Raw genomic sequence first — 26,566 nt, forward strand, 5'->3', positions numbered from 1 at the left:
AATATTAATACTTATATATTGCAGTTCTGTGGCATTTCAGAATTTATCTTTAAAAGTTTTTAAAAATAATAATCAATATATATATATATATATATATATATATATATATATATATATATATATATATATATAGTATATTAGTATATTACTATTTTAAATATTATTGTTTTATACTACTACTATATATAACTACTATATATGAAGAAAAACTAGTTTGCACATTTCTTGTAATTACAGTATTAGTGGAAAGTAAGAATGTAAAATTTACAGTGAATAATTGTAATTTACATTATGTTTTTTGTTGTCTGTCAATCAAATAATGTGACTAATGCAGTTTCCAGATAATTATGTGGAGAGCACATAGTGACTTTTTTGTTGACTCCTGTCATAAAGTTATTGATGGTGAGAACTACCTGTCCTGATGTGTAAATAAACTAGACCTCATACAGTGGCTCAGACTGTACCCTCAGCAGAGGAATGTGCCTGTGCTCAATGATGTTTGCATAGGCTTGAATCCTTCAGGGGGCTCACTGCAGCCTCTCTCTGAAATATTAACTCACACAGAGCACATATTTGACAGCCATGTTCCACAAATAATTGTTTACGACCCACCGTAGGCACGCCAGCGGTTTATCGGGGTGTTAATTGATCTTGTATGGATGTTTATATGAATAAAAACTGACGGTAATAAATGTACGAGAAGTTGGGCAGTGTTCTGGGCGGTGTGTTTTTTGTGTATGTAAACAGACGCTGCCCTGCAGGCATGTCCCACAGGGCCGCAGTGTGGTTAACAGAGTAAACTGTGGTCAATGTTAATACATTTCCTGTGTCTGACGGACTTACCTGAACGCTTCACACACGCCGCTTAAAGAGAGTTTCAGTCTGCGTTTCTCATTCTGTTAGTCACTCATTCTGTCTGCTTCTCTTTCTCTCTCGAAACCGCTTTTTCGTGCTCTCCAAATTCGAGCGCGCGCGGCGGTTTGTCAATTGAGGCCGAGCGCGGTGTTCGTGCGGTCGAACCCTGGCACTTCTCTGCTCGTTGCTTGGTTCCCGAAGCGGGCCGACTCGGGCACACACATCCGCCTCTTTCGCATTTATTGGTTTGTGTTGGGCTTCACGTGACGGCTGTGATGAATGAGATCCCTGCAGTCACATGCAAAGCTGAATCGTCCTGCTGCCTCTTGCTCAGGTGGATTTATTAGCAGCTTATACTTTCTTTATCGTATAAACCGGCGGATTTAAAGGGTTAGTTTAGTCAGCGGGACACAGAAGGAGATGTTTATCAGCGTGTGTACTGTACTCTTTAAAAGTGAATGGGGACAGAGACAGTTGAGCTCAGAAAACTTTGCCAAAGTACCACAGAAGCGGCATGAATGCGCTTTATGACAGTTTTTGTGTGAGGAATAAACTGAAATTTATAGGAATAGCTTTCTCGAAATGTAGAATTCTGTGAGTATTTATTCCCTCGTGAAGCTTTTCATCTATGGAACAGTAAAGATATTTACATCAACGAGAACTGAGGCTTTCAAAAGACCATAAATATGTCACAAATGCACTCCATATGACTACTATTCACTATATATATATATATATATATATATATATATATATATATATATATATATATATATATATATATATATATATACATGTGACAGGCCTTACTTTAAATTTTTTTATTTTATTTTATTTAGCAAGGATGCATGACATTGATCGAACATGATGGTATTTTTTTATCCGTTACAAATAAATGCTATCTGATGCAAACTTTTCAGCACTAATATTAACAGGATGAACATTTTTTTTCTTATTAGAAAGGAAGATCTACAAGATCTTGTGACATTGAAAACTGGAGTATTTCAGCTTTCCGACACAAGAATAACTTATTTTAATTTATTATTGTATTACAGTAATACTTTAGTGTAGGGACCAATTCTCACTGAACTAGTAGCTTTTTAGCATGCCTTTTATTATCATATTTACTGTTTATTAGTACATAGAAAACACATTTTCTACATGACCATATTCTATATTCATAATCCCACCCAATACCTACCAACTATTACAAACTACTAACTATTAATAAGCAGCAAATTAAGAATTTATTGAGGCAAACGTCTAGTTAATAGGGAGAATTGAACCTTAAAACAAAATGTGACCAATATTTATTATTTAATCTTTTGTATTGTTTTATTACATCCTTGGTCAGCATAAAATACTTTTGCATAAAATTTCGTTTACAAAATCTGTACAAATTTACACGCACCCTAAACCTTTATCCCTATATTTCCATTCATTATATAGTAACGAGCTGAACGTGAACAAAAGCCTGAAATCTCCTTTGTGTTTCACGGAAGGCAGAAAATCAGGTTTTGGACTGGCATACAGTAAGTGAGTAAATGATGACATCCCTACTGTATGTGGCAAACGCTGCTTTCCCTGCTGTCAAGGCAAAGGTAGAGCCATGACACTGATATACTGGAGTCCACACAAACGTATACACTTCCACAATTTCTGCATTTTCCAACCCCAACATTTACATGCTCCTGGGCATTTGTCATCCCAAGCGTATTCTGTCATCAGGGTTGGTGGGGGAGGGAGCGAAGGGCAGCGAGCTCATTACCGGGATGGGAGAAGAGCGGTGCTGGTAATGTTTTAACCCCAAAATGAGTTCCATTCCTGAGGAGTCCTGTGTGGAGTCAGGGATGTAATGCTCATATGGAGCAGTTTATGAGGATTAAGAGCTTTTATTTAGTCTACAGGGCCAGGCCTGCTCTCAGCGTCTCTCTCTTCTCCCTCTGTTTCTCTGACTGTAAGCTCGGCTGTGGGTATTGGGTGGCTGAGCTCGGGGGCAGAGACTCTAATTCTCCTCATTCATGCGCAAAACGCTCCTTCTTGATGTAACGCGTCACTTTAGTAATGGGCACAAATCTATCTGACATTTAAAAATAGGTTTAGCAAATTATAACAACCATCAGCTAGTTAAAAATTATAATATAGAATGATGTCCTACACACACAAGCACAACCATTGCAATGTGGGATTGTTGAGCCCCACACATAATATGGGATAAAAAATTGTATATCATTGACATACATTAAGAACTTGTTTACACAGTTTGTTAATTTACTAATTTGTTCCCTGTATTTAGTAAATGGTACTAATTCATTTAAAATGAGGAAACGTATGACCTTAATTTAACTCAAACAATGGAACACATTTGTAAATCGTAGCCATGATATATTAAAACAAGGGAACAAGTTAGTTAATTGTGACTACTACTTTAAATAAAATAAGGAAAGAATTCTTAATTCACAGACAGATCATGTCAGTAAGTTAGTTTTTTTTCTTTCAGTCAAAGAATCTTGAAAATTTGGACACTCTTATTATATATACTTTATGTACTCTTATATAACATTAAATATTTAAATGATTTCTGAATAATTATGTGACACTGAAGATTGGAGCAATGATGCTGAAAATAAATTATAATATATAATAATTTATCATTTAAATAATATTTTAATTACAATGTAACTTTAATATCTTAAAGTATACTACTATTTCACAATATTAACGCTGTACTTGTGTTATTTTATTAAATAAATGCATCATTCTTGAATGTAATTGAAACTTAAAATTAAAATTATTTTATACAATACTTAAACAAAATGAAATATGATATCTTTGCATTATCATTGTATTATTGTTTAAAAACCTGCATTATTTGCATTTTTTAATTCTATTTAAAAATGACATGTAAACATTAAATGAAAACTAAATTTTTTTATATTATGTAGTAATTTGAAAAAGCCTTCACTATGTTTTCTTTTCATGTAAATGAAAATTAAAAATATATATAATATTTATAATACAGTAATATAAATTTTTTAAATTATAATAATATTTATGTTATTATATAGGCTAATATAATTTTTATCTTGACTTGTTGAAGTTATAAAATGTGTCCAAAAATTCAAATTTATTTAAAATACTTTTTCTGGATTTTGATCAAGTTTCATTTCTATATTTTTATATATTTTTAAACTATATATAGTCCGAATATTCCTGTTAGGTTTTACCAAATTTAAGTGATTCAGCTAATTGAAATGACCCCGCTCTTTAATTCCTCAAGCTTTCATTGCCTGCTAGTGTTTGAAATGTCGTGTAGTGTTAAATGTCTGACAGGATTACGTGTTTACTGCAGGTTACTGTGATTTCACTACATCCAGTGCCGTTTACTGCGTGTGGATTTTATGTTCTCTCCTGGTAGTGGACTCTAATGGCACACAGGCAAAACAGGCTACTTGGGATGACGATAACTTCTAATGATTTTCCCTGTGCATTTGCACCGTATTGGAATGCAGTCGTTTTTCAGTTGTAAACAGTCCGTGTTTATTAAAGTGATCTGCATTCCTGTATACAGTTGCATTTCTGGTATTGTAAGGTTTCCATTTTCTCAGTTATTTCATTTAGCTAATTTCGTGCGTGTGTACGTTTTTGTTTGTGGGGGTCTGTTTCCTCATTTGCATGTGTGCTTGCGTGTCTAAGCTTGCAGAACGTGTGTGGCTTTCCCCTCCTTCTCGCTCCCAAAAGGAAAAGTTTCATGTTCGCTCACTAACTCGTCCCTGTAGAGGGTCAATTGCAACCAGTTGGCCACCAGTCTGGTCCAAAATAAACATTTGGAGAGAGGAGACTATATAGGCAGGTACCGGGGCCTCTCTCTCTCTCTCTCTCTCTCTCTCTCACTGGCTTTTTCAGCTGTGTTTCCTTGGGAAACTCTCTCAATGTGTGTGTATATGTATAAGTGTGTGTGTGTGTCCGCAGACTCCGTGCTATGCTAGATGGCATTATATAGCACTCTGCAACCTTTGATATGTCTATCATTTCATTTGCACAAAGAAAACAAAAGCTTTCCTCCTTTAATCATCTTGTGAAATGTGCTTTTTATTTCTTGGCCTCTCCCGTGTCTGACGCATTCATTATGGACGTAAGGCTGTGGGCTGTCACATGGGTCCACGTCATGTGTGCGCTGCTTGATGTGGGCAGGTGTGTGTGATTCAGGGGTACGGTGTGGCGCTTTGAGGCTGATGGCCAGCGACTGGTTTAACTGGGACGGGGGCACGACCAACACGGCTCAATTTAGGCCACATTAATCACACTGCCATTTCCTCACATCAGTCCATGTGTCTGTTTGCTCGGCGAGCGCTTTCAGCATAATGAGCTCAGGTGACTGAGCAGAGAGGGCCGCTCTGTTCTCTCTTTCTCCAGGGGACCGACCAGCTGCCCGCTGCCACTTCACTGAGATTTTTCACAACACAGAATTACATTTTTTGTGAACATACAGCAGCACAATAATGTTTAATAGTTTTGCAGACTGCAATAACAGTATATCTTTTATTAAAAAAAATAAATAAATTAATTAATAAAAAAATATATATATATATATATATATATATATATATATATATATATATATATATATATAGATTCTAAATGAAATCCTGAGGATCTCATATGGTGCAAAAATCATAATTATCAATCTGGTAATAGAACTTGAATCATAATCATAAAATTTAAGTTGATTATATTAAATTCTTTAACTTTATGCAGTTTATACAGGGGACTAAGTAAATACTTAATTTAATTCTTTATTATAGAATTATAGAATGATTGTAATAATTTTTATTATTATTATTGTTATTTAACTGTATTATAGTAAATATTAACATTTCCTACTCTCTAAATAAATGGCATAAAAATATATTTAATAACAAACAGAAATAAATTTAAGCCAGATATTGTGATAACAAAGAACACAGTGATCAAAATATATGCATATACAAACAGACAAATTCAGTTTACGAAAAAGTCAGTCATGTTTTTGTGGTTCTGATTTATTTACTTTCTCTTTCCTTCCCTGAGGATTTTTCCTGGTTGCTTGGTTGCAGCATTAATTCTTTGCTTGTACTTTCTTGCTCTGAGCTTGGCATCTTTGTTTTTATCTGTATTTTGCTGAAAGAGAGATTTAGCTAAGAATTTGCACTTTGTATTGGCTGAGAGATGTATGTGAAATAGCTCATAAATGAAATTAGATTCATGTGAAAAGGCATTTAAAAGAATATTAAAATGGTTTGGTCAAATCTGCAGCCTAATTGAACTGCTCTAGTAGGATAGCTTTGCAAAAATGAAGACTGCAAGGGATAAACATACACCTGTTTCTCATTTTAATTGGCTCAAAATTAAATAAATATTAATATTGATCAAGAAATAATAATGCTGCAGTTATAAAAACAAACTTAATACTTAATCTACTTAATAAATGTGGTTAAAAAATAAAAGATGATTCAGATGCTATCTGGTTTTTGTAGCTAGGAAAGAACAAAATGCATACATTGTATACAATTTATATGCATTTAAACTAATATAATAATATTTGAAGATAAATTAAATGCCTGTTTTCTGGGAAAAAAAAAAACTGGAAAAAAATATCAAACCAGAATTGTTTGACATTATTATATGCTATTGGTACTAAATGGGATTCAAGTATAACAGTATTCGATTAACAAGATAATAGTGTATTGTGTAAATATGAAGAGTATTTATGGATCATTTGCAGTGTGGAAATCTAGCATAGGCACTATTAGATGTCTGTGTGTAAGTTATTATATACATGCGAGAGGCCATGTCATCAGGAGAAAGAGAGACTGTGTGTGTGTGTGTGTGTGTGTGTGTGTGTGTGGGGGAAGGCGATCTGTAGCTTGTCGTACAGGTGCTTATAATTTGCAGTGATTAATCATTGTTGTGTTTGGGGGTGACATGTTGTTTAATGCATCTGTCTGTCTTCCTCTCTCCATCCCGGAGCAGCAGGCCACTGCATGCTGGGTGTCACTGAGGGGTTACTGTGCAGTAACACACCGACACACTCTGATTTACACATCACGACTTCTGCATTGTAGTAGACACGCCACTCGCTCTACAGCATTAGAAGAGTAGGCAGGGCTCCAGTTTAATGTATGCTTTCTCAAAGCCTTTATACAAATAATGTATCTGTGTGTATGTGTGTGTGTGCATGCGTGTGTGTGTGTGTGTTTGCTTTGGGTACAGGGCAGGCAGTCTGGTCAGTGCTGGCTGTAAATCAGCTGCTCTCTGATGGAATTCTGACAGACAGGAAGCTAATCTGTCCCTCGTGTGTCATTACGGCCAACCTCCCAGATTGCCACATATCCTGCTGCTACGCTCATCTTCTGCACGCACACACACACACACACACACACACACACACATTCGGCCCGGCTGCCAGAGACAGTAACAAACACACATGTTGAACATAAAGTGGCTTTGGCTGTGTCAAGAGTTCATTGTCCACATCTGCCAGAGACAGAGAAAGAGCTCAAACAGACCTTCACTCTCTATCTCTATCTATCTCCAAACTCACTTTCCCTCATTCATTGTTGGTGGTGGTAACTATCCATTCACTATAGATATGTTTTATGTATTGCTTCGCTTCCTGCAATAAAGGGAAGTTTACCCCACAATCTTTACTTGCTCAACGCCATGTTGTTTCAAACCTGTACAACTTCTGACTTCCGTGGAAGCAGAGATGTTTTGAAGAATGTTCAGGCTGCTGTTTTATTTAAGACAAAATCAGGCCTAGGGTATTTTTGACTTGAGTGCTGTATGTCAAACCTCTGAAGCCTCATAGCTTTCTTTGAAGAACAGGTTCTAAATCCTTTAAAATCTTTGTATATGAATGCAGGGTGTATATGTAAATACATACAGTAATGGTTATTTCTCACACATTACGCATAAATAATTCGGCTTTAGAAGACATGGAGAACGACACAAAATTGATATAGACCATTCCTTTGGTGCTTAGTCCTTACTGGATCGTGTTTAATATTTTAGAGTATGTTGTAAATGATATAATCCTGTTCAAATGCTTGGAGTCAGGAAGGACAGTACATTGACTGAAAGGGACTTGGACTAATTGCTACATTGTTACAAAATGTAAAATAAATGCTTTAAGCATTCTATTCATCAAAAAATAATATTGGGTTGTATAAAAAAAAATATTAAGCAACATATTAAAATAATTTCTGAACTATCATGGCCGCTGAGAATTAAGATTTATGACTGCAATAAATTACATTGAAATGTATCCTAAAAGAAAATTATTAGGTGTATTTAAAGTAATGTTTGTATATTAAATATGTGTAATATTTCAGAAAATCACTGTGAAAACATTTTGGATAAATGAAGCCATGGTGAGCATAAGAGACTTGATATAAAAAAACTAAACAAAACAAAAAATCATTTAATTGTGTATTTATAAAATTAAATATGTTGTATATAATTATTTTCATTCAGCGTTATCAGTGCTGAACTCTACTGCAGATGTGCTATAAGCCCCTCACTCGTTTTTGAGCCCCTTGTATCATCTCTCCAAACACACGGGAGTTCGGTTACGAGTGTTCTCATGTATGTGTGTGTGTGTGTGTGTGTGTAAGGAACCATGTTTTTACTTGTACGCCCTTCACAGCATTTCACGTCCCAACCCACTGCTTTCTTTACAGCTCTGCCGTAATACCACAATCTTATGAACAATTTCGGTCTGACAGTTTGAAATATTTTTTTTGAATCGTTTGACAAATTGCTGTATGAAACAAAGCCCAAAGCATAATCGTCTGGTTTGGAGAGTGTCCAGCATTAAGATCCTGACCCTTCAATTACAGACTGGTGCTTGTTTTCATGCATGGTGCTGAATTTCATTAGTGGTTGTAGTGCTTCTTAGTAGCCTGAATACTGCTGCTCAGCAATAACGGAGATATGTTAAAGAAATCTGTGTTTTAGTTAAGCGCATGAAGTAATGAGAATTTCTTTTTCATGTTAATTGCGTCAATAGTGTGACGCTTGCTATTTTTAATTTTGTTGACTCATTCATCAGCATTTTTAAAATGTTCATACGTGAAGAACATTAAAAACTTGTGTATGTAAATATGAACATAAACTATTTTTATGATTATCTATTTTAGGGAATTCAGCAATAATTCAACAATGTCAGGGTGATAAAATTGTCAAGATTTCGTAATAAAGAAAATGCCTCATCAGAAGAATATTATTGTTATTATTTTATTTATTTTTAAATTATTATTATAAATATTGTTTTTTTATATTTAGTATGTATAAATATTTTAACCTAAATGTCATTGCTTAATATTGCTTAAAAAAAGTATGCAAAACAAAAGTCGTGTGATGTATCCAATAGTTTTTTGTACATCATGTGGTGAAACTCTTCAAAATGTACACTGTTAAAAAAAAAAAAAAAAAAAAAGTTGAGCCAACTTGAAATTTTTAGGCAACCAGCTTTTTGATTTCTCTCAACTTAGAAAGCTTATACAAACATAAGTTGAGAAAAAAAAATCTGCTGAAGTTTGCCTTAATTTGCCTTAAAATCGCCTTAAAAAAAATTTTGTGTGTGCGTAATGGTATTTGTGAAGTAATAATTTTGACAATGTTGATTAAAATTGTTTTAATGAAAATAAATATATAAAAGCTTTGTACAAATCTTCAAGGTGTAATGAAAATAATACTCTTTACTTGATGGTTACACCGCATGACATTTTTCATTTAGTCATTAAATTGAAACTTCTTGAAAACGGTATAAACGTTTTTCAAAACCACGCGAAACCAAAAATGAATACAAAGAGTGCATTTCTAAGAACTTGGCACACGTGTTTTAAACTAGATTTTTAAAAGATTTTTCATGACCCTAATGCATTTTCTGTGTATGCGTACCTGTGTGCAGATGTGTGATTGTATGCCTCTCTGTATGCCAGCCACGGATTATGATGACAAGTTAGATTTTTCCCAGTGCCCGTGGAATCACTCCATGCCTCGTTCTTGCCAAGTTACCTGCTGCCAGCGACTGTCAGGGCTGCCATGTCATCAGATCGGACGGGGCATTTGCTACACGCTCCGGATAATTCATTACACCGCCTCCAATAATGACAATACATCACACGCTTTCTTTCGATCGCTTGAGCGTACAAAAAAAGAGCAGGCCGCACGGCTGATTTCATAATTACCGCATCAAACCGCTGCCGTATGTAACACAATCACGAGCTCTCATCAGACCCAAACCGCCGCCATGACTGGCCAGCACCGCTTATGTAACGTTTGGAAAGAAAGAGTCTGTGCGAGATTGTATGAACTTTATAAAAACGACTTGTGTAGATCACGACAGTTTAGAGATGCTTAATTTGTTTGTACTTGTGTGTGTGTGTGTGTGTGTGTGTGTGTGAGTTACTCTTGTTGGTTTTCTCTGAGGACGGGTGGTGAAACATGTTCCTCTTGTGTTTGGCCAGTGCTGGCTGAGTGCGTTTACACTTCAGTAATGGCTTCCTGCTTCAGTCTCTCACGCTAAACTCAAGGAGGGGACACGGGGGCCCTTCAACAATGCTACCATAACAGCACACACACACACACACACACACACACACTCTTAACCCTCCTGTTGTCTTAACCAAAATAAAAAAAGAGGTGTAATTTTTGTGTTGCATTGGCTTCCATGCAATTTGCCAAAAATTACACCAAAAATATCCAATAATTCTCATCTATTTCAAATAAAGGTCAGTTTGACCTACATATCTTATTTAAAATGAGCTGCACGGACGCAAAAAGAAAGGAGAGAGGCGTAGAGATTTCTTTGGTCATGACTACTTATAGTGATTGTTTGCACACTAAGAAACAAGTAAAAACAGTAACACTTTTTTTAGTCACAGTTAATAATTAACAAATGTTACCTATTATAAATTCTTCCTATAAAAATGTTATTTGTACTTAGCTTAAGTAATATTTATTGTAAACAACGTTTTAAAAAGGTTTTTTTGGTTATGCACTATTTGCACACGAAGGCACAAATAACTACAAGTAGGTAAAAATACATATTTGTGCTCGAGATTTTTTTTATGTGCAACTCGACAACATAAACATTTACTTTGATGAATCAGAAGATGAGTCTTCAGTTTTGAATAAATTTTAAAGTCAAAGTTTTTGTGAATTTTTTTTTTTTTGCATGCCTATACATGACCATAAAACAGAAATAGTCAAACAAACAAAAAATTCCAAGAAAAAATAGTTTAACCAGTTTTTCAAGCTGTTTGAAAGTCCTATGCGAATCAAACTGACCACAACACAACAGGAGGTCAATCACTACAGGGTATCTTGGCAGCTCCAGCTCGTACTATCATCAGCTATGTTAGATATATTTAGTATGCAAGCACACAATTGTGTTTGTTATAGATCTTTATTTCCCCCTGAATATTTTAGTTGTTTCCTTAAAGACCCCCTGGGGAAAGGAAAGATCATATCGCTCCCTAAGAATGTCCGTTGTTCTTTCCCATCATTCTCTGATCTGCTCCTGCACCTTGCAGGCAGAGGGCTGTTTTTCAACCCATCTTGCACCTCCACGCAAGAGACGCCGGGTTCATCTGTTCGTTTAGTGAGGAATAGCCAGCTTACTGTTGAATGATGGGACAGCGGGGATGAGTCTTCTCTCACATAAGCTCTCCCCTGCGGTGCCTCTGGTCGACGCAGATCCAGGGCCCCCATTCCTGCACTTGTCCAAAGAGACACAGGGTGTTAACAGGTAATTAAAGAATTTACTGCCCCACTAAAACTCTATTATTGCTGTTCCCGGCCTATAATTGGGTTCATTATCAGCTTTTATGGACTATAGGTGAGCGTTTCCGAAGCACTGGACAAAGCGTTCCACAGCCGCTGTCCAGGTCATACACAGTGTGTGAGTTTGAAGAGGTCACATGTTGTCTCCAGCTTTTATGCTTTCACAACCAAACACAATCTTGTTTATATTAATATGATAAAAACAGACTTTTCATTTAAAATTTTTTAAGCATAAACATATTTTAAGCTTAATAAGAGGAAATGTGCATTTTGCGAAAGTAGTACTCCAAATAATAGTCTCTGATTTAATATTTTCATAGATTTGAACTACACATGGTATGAAATAAATTGATATTTAATGTGTTGCATGTCAGTTTCATTTCAGGATGCATAAGGAGCTGTGGTTTTAAGAATCGCCAATAACACTTTAGAACAGTGGGCTATCATTAATTTGTAATTACGCAGAAAAATAATGAAGGATAATTAGTAGTAATAAGTAGAACTACATTTACACTTCAGCGCCTACTATTAACTACTATGTAATCAAAAATAACTAAGTAATAAGTAATAGTAAAATACTAAGAACTGACATCCGGTTAATCAGAAATTCCATAATTATGGAATCAGATTAGTGTTACTAGAATGATTAAGTTCATTTAATAACATTTTGGGAAAAATTTTGAGTGTTACCTAAACTTATAATTGCAGTACATCTATTTTATAATCAGATTTTAAGCTATGTTTTGCTTGATTTGAGATAAATATGACAACATTTAAAATGTCACTACCGCACAATCTTAACAAAATCTCTTTTGAAGTGTTGTTTTTGCTCATTCAATGCGCTCTACTTGAATGCACATTTACCCGCATGGAAAATAGCTGTGTGGGGACGTTATCAAGATGGCCACCGAGTGCATTCACTTTCTTTTTAAGGAACTTTGGTGAACGCCCATTAGGAGTGCAGAGCAAACATAGCGAGAAGCACGTCGTCATCGTCTCTCTCCCTCTTCAGACTCTCGTTCGGATGTCTCCATGCCTCCGTTACTTTCCCAAAACACTTTCACTTCTCTCTGCTTTTCATGGTAGGTGAAGATGGCCGAGGCTGTTCTGCAAAATATAGACTCCTGGGTGCGTATTTATTTGTAACGCTGTCACAAATGGTGTGTGTCCATCTCTCCCCTTCCTCTCACTCTCTCATGACTGTCCACTAGGTGACAGTAATGACACAGCTCATCCTCTGGGGTGATTGACAGGAGAAATATCATGTGTATTATGCGCAACAAAGGGCACAGCATGACTATATGGCATGCCAATGGCCAGTGTTCACAGATAAACATTAGTGTTCTTTTATATATATATATATATATATCAAAAGTTAAACAATAATTACCTATGTAATATCAATCATTATTGCATTTAAAATATCACAAGTTCAAGTACATTTTTGGCTGAGCGTATTAAATGAGTGTGTTCTGTGGGGTGGGTCTCCGACTGCATGCCCAAGTAAACCAGCTTAAATAAACAAAAACACAGACAAACAGTTGAAACGCATTAAGAGCCATGAAACTGACACCCACTCATCCAGGGCCCTGTAGCCGGCGGCCCCAACCACCCCTGTTTGGTGTTGACTGGTTTATCAGATTGTGCGTGGCTAGGCTAGTTTGAGGAAACGGTGCATTAACTCCAATAGCTCCTTCTGTGTATGTTCTGTGGAAATGTTAATGTAAATGTGGGCAACGTTTTGCATATGTTGGTTTTTGTTTTGTTAACTTATTCAGGTGTTGGTTAATTGAACGCTGAAACATGCTATTTGTACGTCTCTTGTGCTTCAGGGAGCTAAGGAGGAAATTGTTCAGCTACGAATGTTTTGTGTGGAATTAGGGTTAATAATTTTTTTTTGCTAGCTTTACAAGTTGAAGCTGCGAGAAATAGCTTGTAGTCAACAGCAAGGGCCTGAGAAAAAAAAAAAAAAAAAAAAAGATTTAATCTGAAAATCTGAAAGTTTCATTTGGATTACTGTTTTCACTTTGAAGTATGTTCCGCATTTGTTAAGCAGGCGGTCGTTGTTCACTCTTCTAAAGTGAACTGAACCATGTATTGTTCTAGTTTTGAAAAGGTAAAAAGAAATTACCCATATTCAATATTAGTAATACTTTGGTGGTTCCCTCATTTGCTTAAAACTTTTCCAGAGAATGGACTACGTCTCCAAATATATCTCTAGTATCCTGGTTAGCATCAGTTAACACAACATTTGCATCTAATGTCCATCCTTTTTTTTTTTTGATATCTCTTGTATGTTTATATGTACTGTAGTCCTTGTTATCCAAATGTTATCATCTATGTTTTTGTGAAATTTGATCTCTGGTATTTTCTAACTGCAGGAACCAGTGATGAGAGAATTACATGAATGTTTGATCGTGTAAGGTCACGCCAGGCCTTGTTTAATAAATATGTATTAAAAAAACTGTGTAAAAAGTTAAACTTACATATTTGCATCAGTGACATATATAAACATGATATATATTTCAGAAAACAAAAGCAATTAATGTGGATTTAATTCATTTATTGTAAAAAAAAAAAAAAAAAAAAAAATAGCAAAGTGCAAAGTTATATATAAATTTTTTACACATTGAATACTGAACTGAATTCCACACTATTGAGTATATATAATGTTTGTCATAGAAAATATGTGTTGAAATAATTGTCTTTCCAAAAAAATGAAATGGAAAAAAAGAACCTGCCTCTTGTTACTTTAGAGGAAAGGCAGCGTTGTGAACCACTGATACTATCAGATGATTAAACAATAGTTCTTTGACGTTTACTCTGGTACTGGATGATTTCCATATACATGTTCCATGGTATTACCACAAAACCTTCGATGTGTAGCATCGAAATCCTCTCGCTAACCATTGTTTGAATACAGCAGTGTAATTTTAGTATGAAGAGATGTTTAAGACGTGCAAAAATATCTAGACCAGTGCTGTAGTAGACAGATGAAAGCCATTCATTGAAGGGGAAAAAACCTCTAGGAAGTGAATATCAACCATGTTTGACAAATGACATTTGTTTTTTTCCTTCTCTCTGGTCTTCATCATTCTTTCTCCTTCTAAACAGAAACAACCCCAAGTTATCATATTTGAATATGTAAAGTCCTGTGTAAGCTGTAGATTGATGCTAGCTTTTCTCCATTTCAGGGATTTACTTACAGTACAATTTCCTTACTATTTTAGTTACAAGGAACTTCTATATTGTGAATCATTCAAAACTAAAGGCCATTCACATAACAAAAAATACCCAAATTTAATTTAAACATTTTGTTAGTCAAATTCATTAAGTTCTGCTAAAACATATAGCCCATGGCATGCAAATTAAGTTGAAATGCACAGTGCCAAAGTATTTTGAAACCAGAACGAAAACAATAAACTGTTTGGGTGAAAATTTGGTGATTTCTTTCTTTTATGCCAAAAATCGTTAGGATATTAAGTAAAGATCATGTTCCATGCAGATGTTTCAAAAATTTCCTATGATTAATATATAAATGTATGCCTTGCTAAGGATTTATTTAAAGGCAATTTTCTCATTATTTAGATTTTTACAACCTCAAATTTCATGATTTTAGAAAGTTCTATCTGAGCCGAATATTGTCCCATCCTAACAAACCATACATCACTTGAAACCATTATTTATTTCAGCTTTAAAAAATTGACCCTTATGACTGGTTTTGTAGTCGAACATCAGGTTTGATTCGCTAAATGTGTGCTTACTTATATATACTGTATATAGGCCTAGATCTAACCACAGTCAGATACTAGTGAAGTTCGAATCAGCATACTCTAGTTCACACTTCACCTACTGCTTTTATTTTCACCTCGATGGAATCTGATGCTGGTGTGAGCTTTTAAACATCTGATGGCTAATCAGATGTTCATTGTTAGTCAAGATGACAAATGGTTCAGTGCGGTCGTGCCGCCTGTATGTTTAGCATTCCTGTGTCTGTGTGTTTTGAGAAGCTGTATTCACGAGGGTTAGTGTGGAGGTGTCACCGTTGATGAGGGTGTGCTCGATTAGCTACCGGTGGAAGCGGGAAGACGGCCAAACCTCGTCGCTCTGGACCGACGTGAAAAGAAATGCTTTACACGCAACTCCTAGATTGCCAACCTTTAAAAAGCTCACTCAAGCCATCTCAGGAGAGAGTTCAGAGGTCTCCTAATATTGTTGTCAACAAGATCGACACCCGGCAAGGAAACATTTAGTGAATTATCTGGTAAAAGAATTTTTGAGGAGTGTCATGAACGGCAAATCTGTCGAAATCATCGCTGCTATTTCACGCATGGTTGCACAACTTGACTTTTCCAGCATGTCATGCCAGGCCATTCTCTCTGATTGTTGTGTCAAAGAGAAGGAATTAGCACCAGCTAAATTATTTAGATATGTAAATGAACTATAATCCAAGTAATTGTTGGTCTTTTATCACAGTTTCTTTGAGCAGACGGAGCCAAGAGCATTTTCTGCCTGGTTTGCAGTAACTCAAGTGTGATGGTAACCCTTGTAGCTGATGAGCCAATGCCAACAGCTGCGTTAGTCGAGTAACACCGATAGTTATGACAGCTCGGTTGCTACCACACCTTCACGACACCGTATTTCACGTGATCGCCCCTTCCCTCGCTCGCTAACCTTTCCTCGGAGGCTTTTAGGGGAAATCTGCTCACTCAGTCACTGTCTTTGGATGATTGATGACACCTGTGCATGTTGAGCAATCATTTACTGTCACTGTGCTATTTTCCTTTCTCACTTTTGCGTGGGAGCAAGAGTCGGGTACTTGCCTGAGCCAAGACCAACTGCAAGATAGCGATCTTAACCGTGGTGATGTATGGTCTTCTATCAGGGAAGATATCAGACTATTATGAATGCACACTGAAGACCTGTTGCCTGGAGTACATGTGGTGCTGCCTCTGTAGACCTTTTTTACCTAGTTAGGTGACAAATGATTAATGATCAAGGTAATTCGTAATGCAGCAGTGGTTAGCAGTGTATTATTTAATTTTTAAGAAATTAATATTGTTTCTGTCAGGACCTTTATCGTTAAAATGATTGACACTTAGCATACAGTTTGGCTTGGCGATATGTTTCTGTTCTGGGCAAATATTCCCTGGTCATTCATGCAGCTTGTCATGAATGAGCAGAGAGAGCAGCAATAATAACCCCCCAGGGTAAACACAATAGAATCAAAGCAGATATCGTTAATGCACTTAAAGGTATTTAATTGTAACACATTTTTCAAGATAAAAGGAGTCCAATTCATCAAGGAATATCAGAAAGCCAAGTCCTGACTGTGGTGAAAGGAGGAGCTGTGGATGGAGAAGGGTTATTTGCTCCAGAGCATGCAGAAAAAAGCTTCAGTCATGTGACCTGCCAGAATTAACTTTCTACACTTCATTTTACAGCAAGTATGTAGTATATTGATCAAAATTAAAAATCTATTTCAAATAAATGCTGATGAATTACCTATTGCTAAATAATCCTGGAGGAAACCAAATAATTTCTGTTACATGTGACATTGAATACTGGAGTAAAGACTGCTGAAAATATATTTTTTTTCATCACAGAAATAAATTACATTTTATAATATGTAAAAATAGAAACAGTTATTTCAAATTGTAAAAAATATTTCACAAAATGACTATTTTTACTGTATTATAATTATTAAAATGCAGTCTCGGTGAGTCCAATTTACCAAAACGTTACCATCCTCCAACCTTTTGAAATGATTCCAAATATATATAACTATTTTTTAATAGTACTATAATGTATTATATGTATCTGGAATGTATGACATATCAAAATGTACACACTTGCTCTTACTGAGTCTGTGTGATGCCCCTCATGCCTGCTCACCTGGCTTTAATGACTTCCTATAGTATGGTCTTCCCACTCCTTATTTGAGAAATCCTTACGTCACAATTTCCACGTAGGCTGTGTTAAATCATTTACACGATTAAGAGTTCATCATTAAAACAGATAATGTCTCTAATGATAAACTCACAAACATGTATTGATTTCTTTGTTGCAGAGTGTAGCTTGTGACAGCATCTTGAGGGCAATCGCCTCTCCTTACCAATCGTTTGCAGCGCATGTGTGGCTGTTCTCTCGCATGTATCTGCGGGTGTAGACGCCTCAGATGACAGAAACTGTCAGTGCTATTGTGGCTCAGAGACAAAAGACATGCCAAATAATGGAACTCAATGATATGTCACTCATTGAGGCGGAACTAAGCCTAAAAACACCAACCAGATGGCAGGTCAATTTCTGCCTGCACTTTGACTAAATGGCACTATTACAGAGGAGTTCAGAAAGAGACTTTCTATTTCTCCACTTTCTCCACTCTCTGCTCCACTTAAGTCACGTGATCAAACAGTAGCATGTGCTGACAGCCTCAGAAATCCCAGAGTGCAATTTTCTTTTTTTCCTAAGGAAGCTTATGGAGATTTTTGGATCAGAATGTGGCAGAAATGGCACTTGGTCATGTTTGATTACGCTCTTCCTGATACAGCAGCTGTGACAGTTGATCAGTTGTAAAATAAAGTTGTCATGCAACAGCAAGCTTAGATGTTGTTGCCAGCAGCTGCTCATATTGATTCTGTGGTTGTCATTTGCATTGCTTTTTTAGGTAGATACTGGAGCTGATAAGCGAAACCAATGCCATGATCCAACACGGAAATACTGTAAAAAAAAAAAACAAGGCTCGTGTTTTCCATCCAATTGAGTTCAGTAAATACTACACAATCATAAAGCTATGCCTGGCTTAATATCTGATAAGGCATCCAGTCGTGTCCTTCGCATCTGCATAATGTCTTTAATCTTGACACGCTCATCATAAGAGTTTGTTCACTTGTACTCAGCTGTCAAGGAAAACATGCAAATAGTGGAATCATACATTTTTTCTCTACCTCCACACATGTGTGATGTTTCTATGCTCCAGTGACAAATATTTTGTTGGACAAACAACATTACTTACCATTAACATTACCTTGCAATTCTGTAGAAACACAGAGGAGCGTAGAGTTGAACTTTATTGTCCAAGGACTGGGTATCGATACACCAGCTAAATTTTATTCATATATATACACACCATTATAGTATTTGTTTAGTAATTTTGTTATGTGCTTCTTACATTTTTGTCAATTTAACTACTTTTTTGTTAATCTTAGTCAATTGCCATGGCAGTGTTTGTAATCTTTTAGGGTTATTTTCTATGTAATATTTTATTGTAAGTAAACTAACACTTAATTTTAAACTTTAAACCATTTTAATAGTTCTTGTTTTAGGTAATAATAACAACATTGTGATACATATTATCTGATTCATTTTGTATACTGTAAAAAATACAGTAAAACCTGTTAAATGTAAAAGTTACTTCAGCTTGAAAAGCTATAAATGAAGCATCATGTGACTTTTCTGTCACTTGTCAAAGTAGGCTAAATGATGGTTAAGTACTTTACTGTAAATTTAAGTCCAGTACATGTTGCAAGTTATATTTCTTTCTACTGAGGTTCTGGCAACTTTTTTTTTGCAGTGAGTGTATATTTAGCACTTTCCATTTTGCCTACATGTGATTCTCTCTAAATTGAACTAGGAATCTAGAAATCTAGCATATGTGTTATGTACACTGTCAATATATTATATACATACACACTGACAGCCAGCAGTTTTTTTATTTGAATATATGATTTGAATATATTTTTTATATCATTTATTCCTTTGATGTTAAAGATGAATTAGTAATATTGGTATTAATAGTAATAGTATCGTCATCATCATCATCATTAATTTTGAACAGATTGTTTGTGTGTATGTATATAGATATATAGATATATTTTTACCCAGCCATATTGCCTTGTATACCAAAATGATTTTGTTCCCATCCAGTGCAAAACTTTACAGAGTTCGGGACAAATGTTTAGTGGGTGGATCATCTCTCCCCTGGGAACAATGAGTAGGTTGTACCAAACTGGGCCCCTTAACGATGACCCTGTTCCCATCGTGGTTCTACCAATAATTTCTTGGCCAACAACGTGACCAATTCTTCATACATTGCGGCTGAAGCTCAGAGACTTTCTTATTTCAAGAGCACAGCTTGCATCCACTTAAGCCGTTTTAATTACTTGCTAGTGTTGTGTAGGGAAAGTCTTGCTTTCCCTTTCAGTCCTTCCATCTCTTGCCCCCCTCTTCGTCTTTTTCCTGCTCACTTAAATCCACCCATATGGAACACGCCAACGATGGCTGTGGTTTATTCTTTGGCCCTCTCACCTTGTTTGTGCATTTTCCCCTCTTTGGAAGCTCTTAGACGATAACTCTCGAGTGTTGTTGCTTAACTAGGGTGTTCTTTTCTTTTCCGCCAAACATGGAGTTCATTAGACTCAAATGAGTGACAGGCTTTCTCAACTACTCACTGCTTCCTACCTTTGATCCTCTACGAGCCCCTCTTGTACTGTTCAGAGCAGCAACAGGGTTCACACGGATTCAGGCTTCCTCCACATTTACCTCAAAAGTGACCGGGATTTTGCCAAGTAGCATGTGTTTTGGGATCAAAAACATTTTGTTGGTCCTCAAACAACATTCCTATCAACACAAAAATATAGGATTGGTGAATATACATCTGAGTTCAATTCAAGTTAAGCTCAATCGAAAAACACTTTTGGCATGATGTTGATTGCCACAAAAAACAATTTTGACTGGTCACATGGTGACGTACTTTTAATGAATCTAAATGGGGACTATTTTTTTTAAAGAATTTAATAGCAGAAATATGGTGCTTATTTTAAATACAGCTGCATTATTTTTTATTTCAGTGTTTATTTCAATTAAGTTTGGAGTGAATTACTGTAAGTAGAAGTAAAAAAGCAATTTTTTTAGCAACAGAAGTATGTTGCTTTTTTTAAATGTTTATTCCATTACATTAAAATTACTGAGTGTATATTGATGTCCAGTGTGTGTTTTCAGTTAAATAAAATTAGAAACTAATTAATTAAATAAGAAGGCATTTTTTACACATTACGTAAAATATACAAAAAATTACATAAAATATTAAAAAAAAGTATTGCGCTGAATGTGGCTAATTTGAAATCAATGTTAAATTCAAATCCTGGAAGTGGGAGAAATTCAGCAATTGGCATTTTATAGGAAATTACGCATTCTTTTATCTTATGCTATTTATGTATGCCTGATATACATTTATATACAAAATATATAGGTTGCATTTTAAGCGGATCATATGTTTGCCTGTAAGGGCCTTAAACCTAAAACGGTTTAACTTTCAAACATAGTTTTGTAAAAATGTAATGTTTATCTATACCTTCCTATTTTTAAGACATGTAACTTATTACATTGATACAGTGTGTGTGTGTGTGTGTGTGTGTGTGTGTATATACATATATACTTTACAAAATTAATTCACTGCAATAAAAATGTTTATCAAGTGGTATAGCGTTTTAAAAAGACATAACCCTTAATATGACTTTACGGCTCCACCTCAGCGTCAAGTATGGATGGGTCTATTCCTCCAGCTGTCTCGCTGCTGAGATGACTCTCCCAGGCCTCCTTCTCTTTTATTTCCTCAGGATGGATAGAGTGCTGAAATGGAAAACATGTGTCTCCTGAGTGCGTAACATTATTTTCCCCTGTGATGCCCTGGCAGCCGTGATTAATTAATGATAAACGTTACAGCACTATATCACCTTGGGCGACGACGAGACTATGACACACCTAATTTGCCCGCTTTCTCCCCATTTTGGTCCCACTGATGCATCTTCCACAAGCTCGTGTCAGCCTCGAAACGCCTCCCACCACCTCGTCCTGTCCCACTGCTGGGATTTGTTTATGAATATACCACATCCACCGTTCGAAAGACACACGTTTACATACAAAGCGACAGCACTGTGCATCACCTTTGTGCGTATCTATTTCGAAGTCTATTGCAATTCCTCTTTGGAATTTCTCTTGATTATTACTTTCCTGGAAAATCCCCAAGGAGCCAATGTCTTGTTTATGGACAATACATTTAATGGAAGAAATTAGAATAGGAGCATATTTCTCGGCAGCTGTGTACACATAGAGGAATCTGTGAAGGAAGCCATTAAAGTAAACGCCTGAACAGAGCTGAGAATTGCAATGCAGATGCATAATCTCACTGCAATGCATCGAACACCCCCTCAATCTGTTTGTTTACAGCTACCTCGAACTAAAAAAGACAAAAAAACAAAGTGAACTGTTTAGTGCAAAACAGAGCTGTTAACTACTTGCGTAACTTGCAGCCCAACACATATATGGCCTACGGTTTCAGCTGTTGTGCACCGTCTCCATTAAACGGAACCCGATCTGTGTGGTAACAACATCTGAAGTATTCGCCGTGTTTTGCGGTGTGAAATCACCATTATTCAGCATGTTAAACAGCCCTCGCCCCCCCTCTGTCATGGCTGGAGTGCATATGAACTGGAATCCTGGCATTGGGAAGGCCATTACGGCAGCCTCTCTGTGGGCCGGTCCAGATAAAATAGGATTCGAAAATACTTTGGGATTTTACGTCCATCAGCACGTTGGAACCGAATAAAATGGATGATGGTAATGACTTGCAGGCCAGGCGAGCGCAACGTCCCACATCTCTGCATGGAGGCCATTTTGTTGCCAGATCCCTTCCCGCATGCTTGTCAGTTGCAGTGGAGTGGCAAGGAGGCAAAAACAAGATCAGAGTGATGAAGGTGGCTGCTGGCCAAGCAGCTCCTGTCGGATGTGAGTTCAGGGGACTGGTACATAGGGATTTTTGAGGGGAAAACCCTCCGTCTACTGAATGTAGACACACACAAAACCGCACACATATGGCGAATGGAATCACACACAACACATCTGTGACTTTTTATTTGTATTTACAAATATATGGATCGTCGTGTATAATGCATCACCAATTTAACGCGGTGAAATATTTGTGGATTAGGTCGAACGTTTGAGTCTCGAGGGACTTTACAAGTGTTTGTACGAAATGGAGCTGTGTTTGCGACGAAAAAAATCACTGTGTAACGCAAAAAGGCTCTTGAATGAAATCGGATTATACTGAAATATTACTTGAAATATAACAAGAGTGAGTGAAAGAGACGGAAAGAAAGCTTGGCATTTGGTAATGACAGCTTAATGGCCTGTGAGCGAATAATAACATGTTCGGTTGTGCTCGTGTCCTGGTTTAATGACTGATTTATGTCGGTTTTAACAGGGCAGATACATAATTACTTATGATTTTTGTCCTCTGTAGGTCTTGTGGAGATTTGCTTGATGCACCCATTGGATGTTGTGAAGACCAGGTAAAATATTGTTCCTTTCTGTGCTTAATTCGAGGCTTCATTTCCTTTTTTTCCTCTTGTGGCAGTAGTGGAATATTTCTGTGGAAAATGATTTTACTCATGCTCCTTCAGTGTTTAAGTAATACTTTTAATGTTCTCAAATTGCTCACATACTTATTTCATTGTTTCACTCAATTATATCCCTTGTTTAATGCCTGTGCTTCTATGTGAATTCTATGTGAATTGTGAACCCTCTGAATTATCAACCCTCTGTTATAATTCTTAAAAATGTGATACATTTGTAAAGTAAAGGTAAGGATCACTTTAAGATTGTTAATAATATTTAAAGATTTTTTTCAAGACATTTACTGGACTGATGAAACTTTTTTTTTTTTTATCCATATGACATTTTTTGAGAAATAAAACATGAAAAAGATAAAAAAAAAAAAATCATTATCAAATTTAATTAGCAATTTTAAAACAAATATATTTATTTATTTAATACAAAACAACTTTTTTCATACTTTGTCTAAAATATGAATATACTGTTCCATAAAAATAAAAAAAATTATAAAAACGGACTAATAGTTCATAAGCTTCTGAATTTATATAGTGTGACCAGTGTAGTTTGATTCCCAAACAAATGTGTTAATTTGTAATCAATCACTAGTTCTTAATAATTAATACATAATAATAATTTTGGTATATTTAATAGTGTTGTTGTTGTTTTTTTAGTTATGGTCAGTCATTAGAATTTATGCTGCCTAAAATAATAATAGTAATAACTATTTTAATAATTACACCATTTTAATTTTTATATATTTTATATATTAATTTTATACATTTTATTTTTAATTTTTTATTATTTACTATCCTTTCTCTTGTATAAGAATCATGATGAAAATGGAAACATTACCATAACCCAAAATCATTAAATTATTTACAATTCTCTCTAGTAATACTAATAAGTTCTGAATATTTCGGGAAGCGATACCTCTTTCCCTCAGTCATGCAGGAAAGAAGGAATGTTGAAGAGAGGGAAAGAGAAAATGAATCAGGGCCCTCACACTGGAGTCGCTCAGTATGGCGTAAACAGGTTGTGGGCCGGTACTAAACCTTTACAGCTTCTGGGTGCCCTGCCAAGACCTCTGTCTCTGTGACTAACACCCCTCACACATGCGCTACGATGTTTCACATTTTCCGCCACCGTTTTCTGGTAAATAAACTTTTTGAGATGATAATTAGATATTTGTACTTCGGAGAGGACGTGGTAGCGAAGGTGGCTTGTTTGGGTTTCTTTGTGTCTATTTGCATGAGTTTGCTTGCGGCACTGTGTCTGTGTGTACACTTGTAAGCGGCGACATTCGATACTCTAGAGTCCTGTAGAGTGATTTAGGATCTGGTGCTGCCGGTTGAGGGTTTATTACAGGTAAGGCCACAGTTAGGCTGCTCTCTCCTCACACAGGGTCAGGGTTAAAAGTGCACTCTCTATTTTCTTTGTAATGCTCTTCCTCAAGAAGTGATAAAAGCCCGTGTAAAGAGCAGCAGTTTTATTTATTTGTTTTCTGTGGGTTTCCCTGTTAGTGTGAGTGCATCCAGTCAACAGTGTAACACATGAGACCGTGCTGTGCATATGTGCCCTGATTATCTATCTATCTGTCATTCTGTCTGTCGTTCTATCTATAATCCTAATATTCTATCATTGTTCTATCCTTCTGTTTATGATTCTACTACTGTCTCTCATTCTATTTTTCATTCTATACATCTATCTATCTATCTATCTATCTATCTATCTATCTATCTATCTATCTATCTATCTATCCATCTATCTATCTGTCTGTCATGCTGAATATCGTTCTGTCTGTCTGTTCATCTACCTGGCTTATAAAGAAAAAACTTCAGTGCTTAAATTGTTTTGTTTTTTTATAAACGGTTTGCAACAGGTGACAGCTACTCAAATATCTGAAAAAATGCAACAAAATCTAGTTGCTGTATTACTTGCGTACCGCTTTGGTTCTCCCTCTTTCTTTCTCTCTCTTGGGTTTTCAGTCACACTAAAGCAGGCTAATTGGCAGAATGAGGGGTTAGCAGAGCTGAAATCTATTAGCATAGGTCTCAGAGAGCTGCTGAAGCACAAATGCCCAGCACACCTCCTCTCCGACGCTAGCTGCAGGAATGGCTCCTATTAGTGACTGGCTGCCGCTTTAATGTCCGCTGCTCCAAATTAGATGCCAACTGCAGCGAACAGTTTTTTTTTTTTTTTTTCACCCCCTCGCTCTCTTCAACGAGCCGCCTTAGTGGAATCAAAGGCTTTTTTCTGAGGGGAACCTGACAAAATGTATACTTGGGAATACATATTTACCCTGTGCAAATGAGGGTGCTGGAGCCATGAAGAGGCGGAGACAGGAATTAGACGACTGAGGGGGCCGTCGATCTCAGACACACACACAAACTCACAAACAAACATCTGGAAGCAGATTAGGAGAACATTAAGAGGATATATTTCAAGGCCATGATTGTTTGTAAGGTTAAATCAATGTTTACTTTAAAGTCTTACTACCATTCTTCGTACTTGTTTATATTCAGAATCAAGCACTTCCAGCTGAATGTGAAATTATGGGTCTCTCTTCCTCTGACCGTCATAAGTCGCCGCCATACATTCAGATCAGAGCGGTCTTTCACAATAAACGTCTCTTAGAAGAGGACAGGTCTATGTGCCACTTATATTCATTTGCGTTCAACGGTGCTCATTTCTGGGTTGGAATGTTGCCTTTTTTTCAAAGGGGGCTTGCTAGGGTGAGAGTAGGGGGTTTCAGGGGTTAGTTAGACTTCTAAGGAGACAGTGAGACTGGAGTTACAGCTTTTCATTAACCTGGAAACCACCTAGTTACATGGTTCATGGGCTGGTCTCAGCTCACTTGGAGGTAACAAAGGGTGTCAGGCGGCACTTTCGGCAGGGGGCGGCTGCTCGGGGCACCCCATCTGACTCTGATCATCATGCCGGCCGCCCTGCCGCACTCATTAGAGACCAGGAATGAGCTTGCATTGCTCTTGTTGAAGGGCTCAGGTTACGTCGCCTCACCCCACCCCAAACACATCCTAAGCCCCTCCTACAGTCTCCGTTGTTGTTCTTTTTGAAATGGGCAGGAAGGTATAGAAAAATAAAATTATCGTTCAAGTTTATTTTATTGATTTATGAATGCATATTGTGCTAAACTGGTTTGTTTTTTACCTTCATAGTAATATAAATAGCTCTATTGAAAAAAGTTGATTTTATATATATATATATATATATATATATATATATATATATATATATATATATTTTTTTATTATATGAAAGTGTGTGTGTATAAATATGTATATATGCATATAGTCAAATTACTACATTTGAATAGATCAAATATAATACATTTGAATAGATCAAGAATAAAAGTGTGTGTCTGTATATATGTATGTGTGTCTACTGTACATTATAATTATATAAAAACACAAAGTATATATTTACAGAATATTTACATTATATAAATATAATTTATTTAATATATATAAAA

At 36.1% G+C, this 26,566-nt stretch overlaps 1 protein-coding gene across 2 annotated transcripts in view; it reads left to right on the top strand.

Moving 5' to 3' along the window:
• slc25a21 (solute carrier family 25 member 21) overlaps nt 1-26,566 on the top strand; it is an 82,038-nt gene that overhangs the window by 29,486 nt on the left and 25,986 nt on the right. For both annotated transcript variants that reach the window (XM_043263642.1, XM_043263643.1), the window contains exon 3: nt 22,985-23,033. In XM_043263642.1, coding sequence (XP_043119577.1) covers nt 22,985-23,033 — 49 coding nt within the window. The remainder of the gene's footprint in view (nt 1-22,984; nt 23,034-26,566) is intronic.

This window comes from Puntigrus tetrazona, chromosome 17, assembly GCF_018831695.1.
Source record: "Puntigrus tetrazona isolate hp1 chromosome 17, ASM1883169v1, whole genome shotgun sequence".
In the NCBI taxonomy this organism is placed as follows: Eukaryota; Metazoa; Chordata; class Actinopteri; order Cypriniformes; family Cyprinidae; genus Puntigrus; species Puntigrus tetrazona.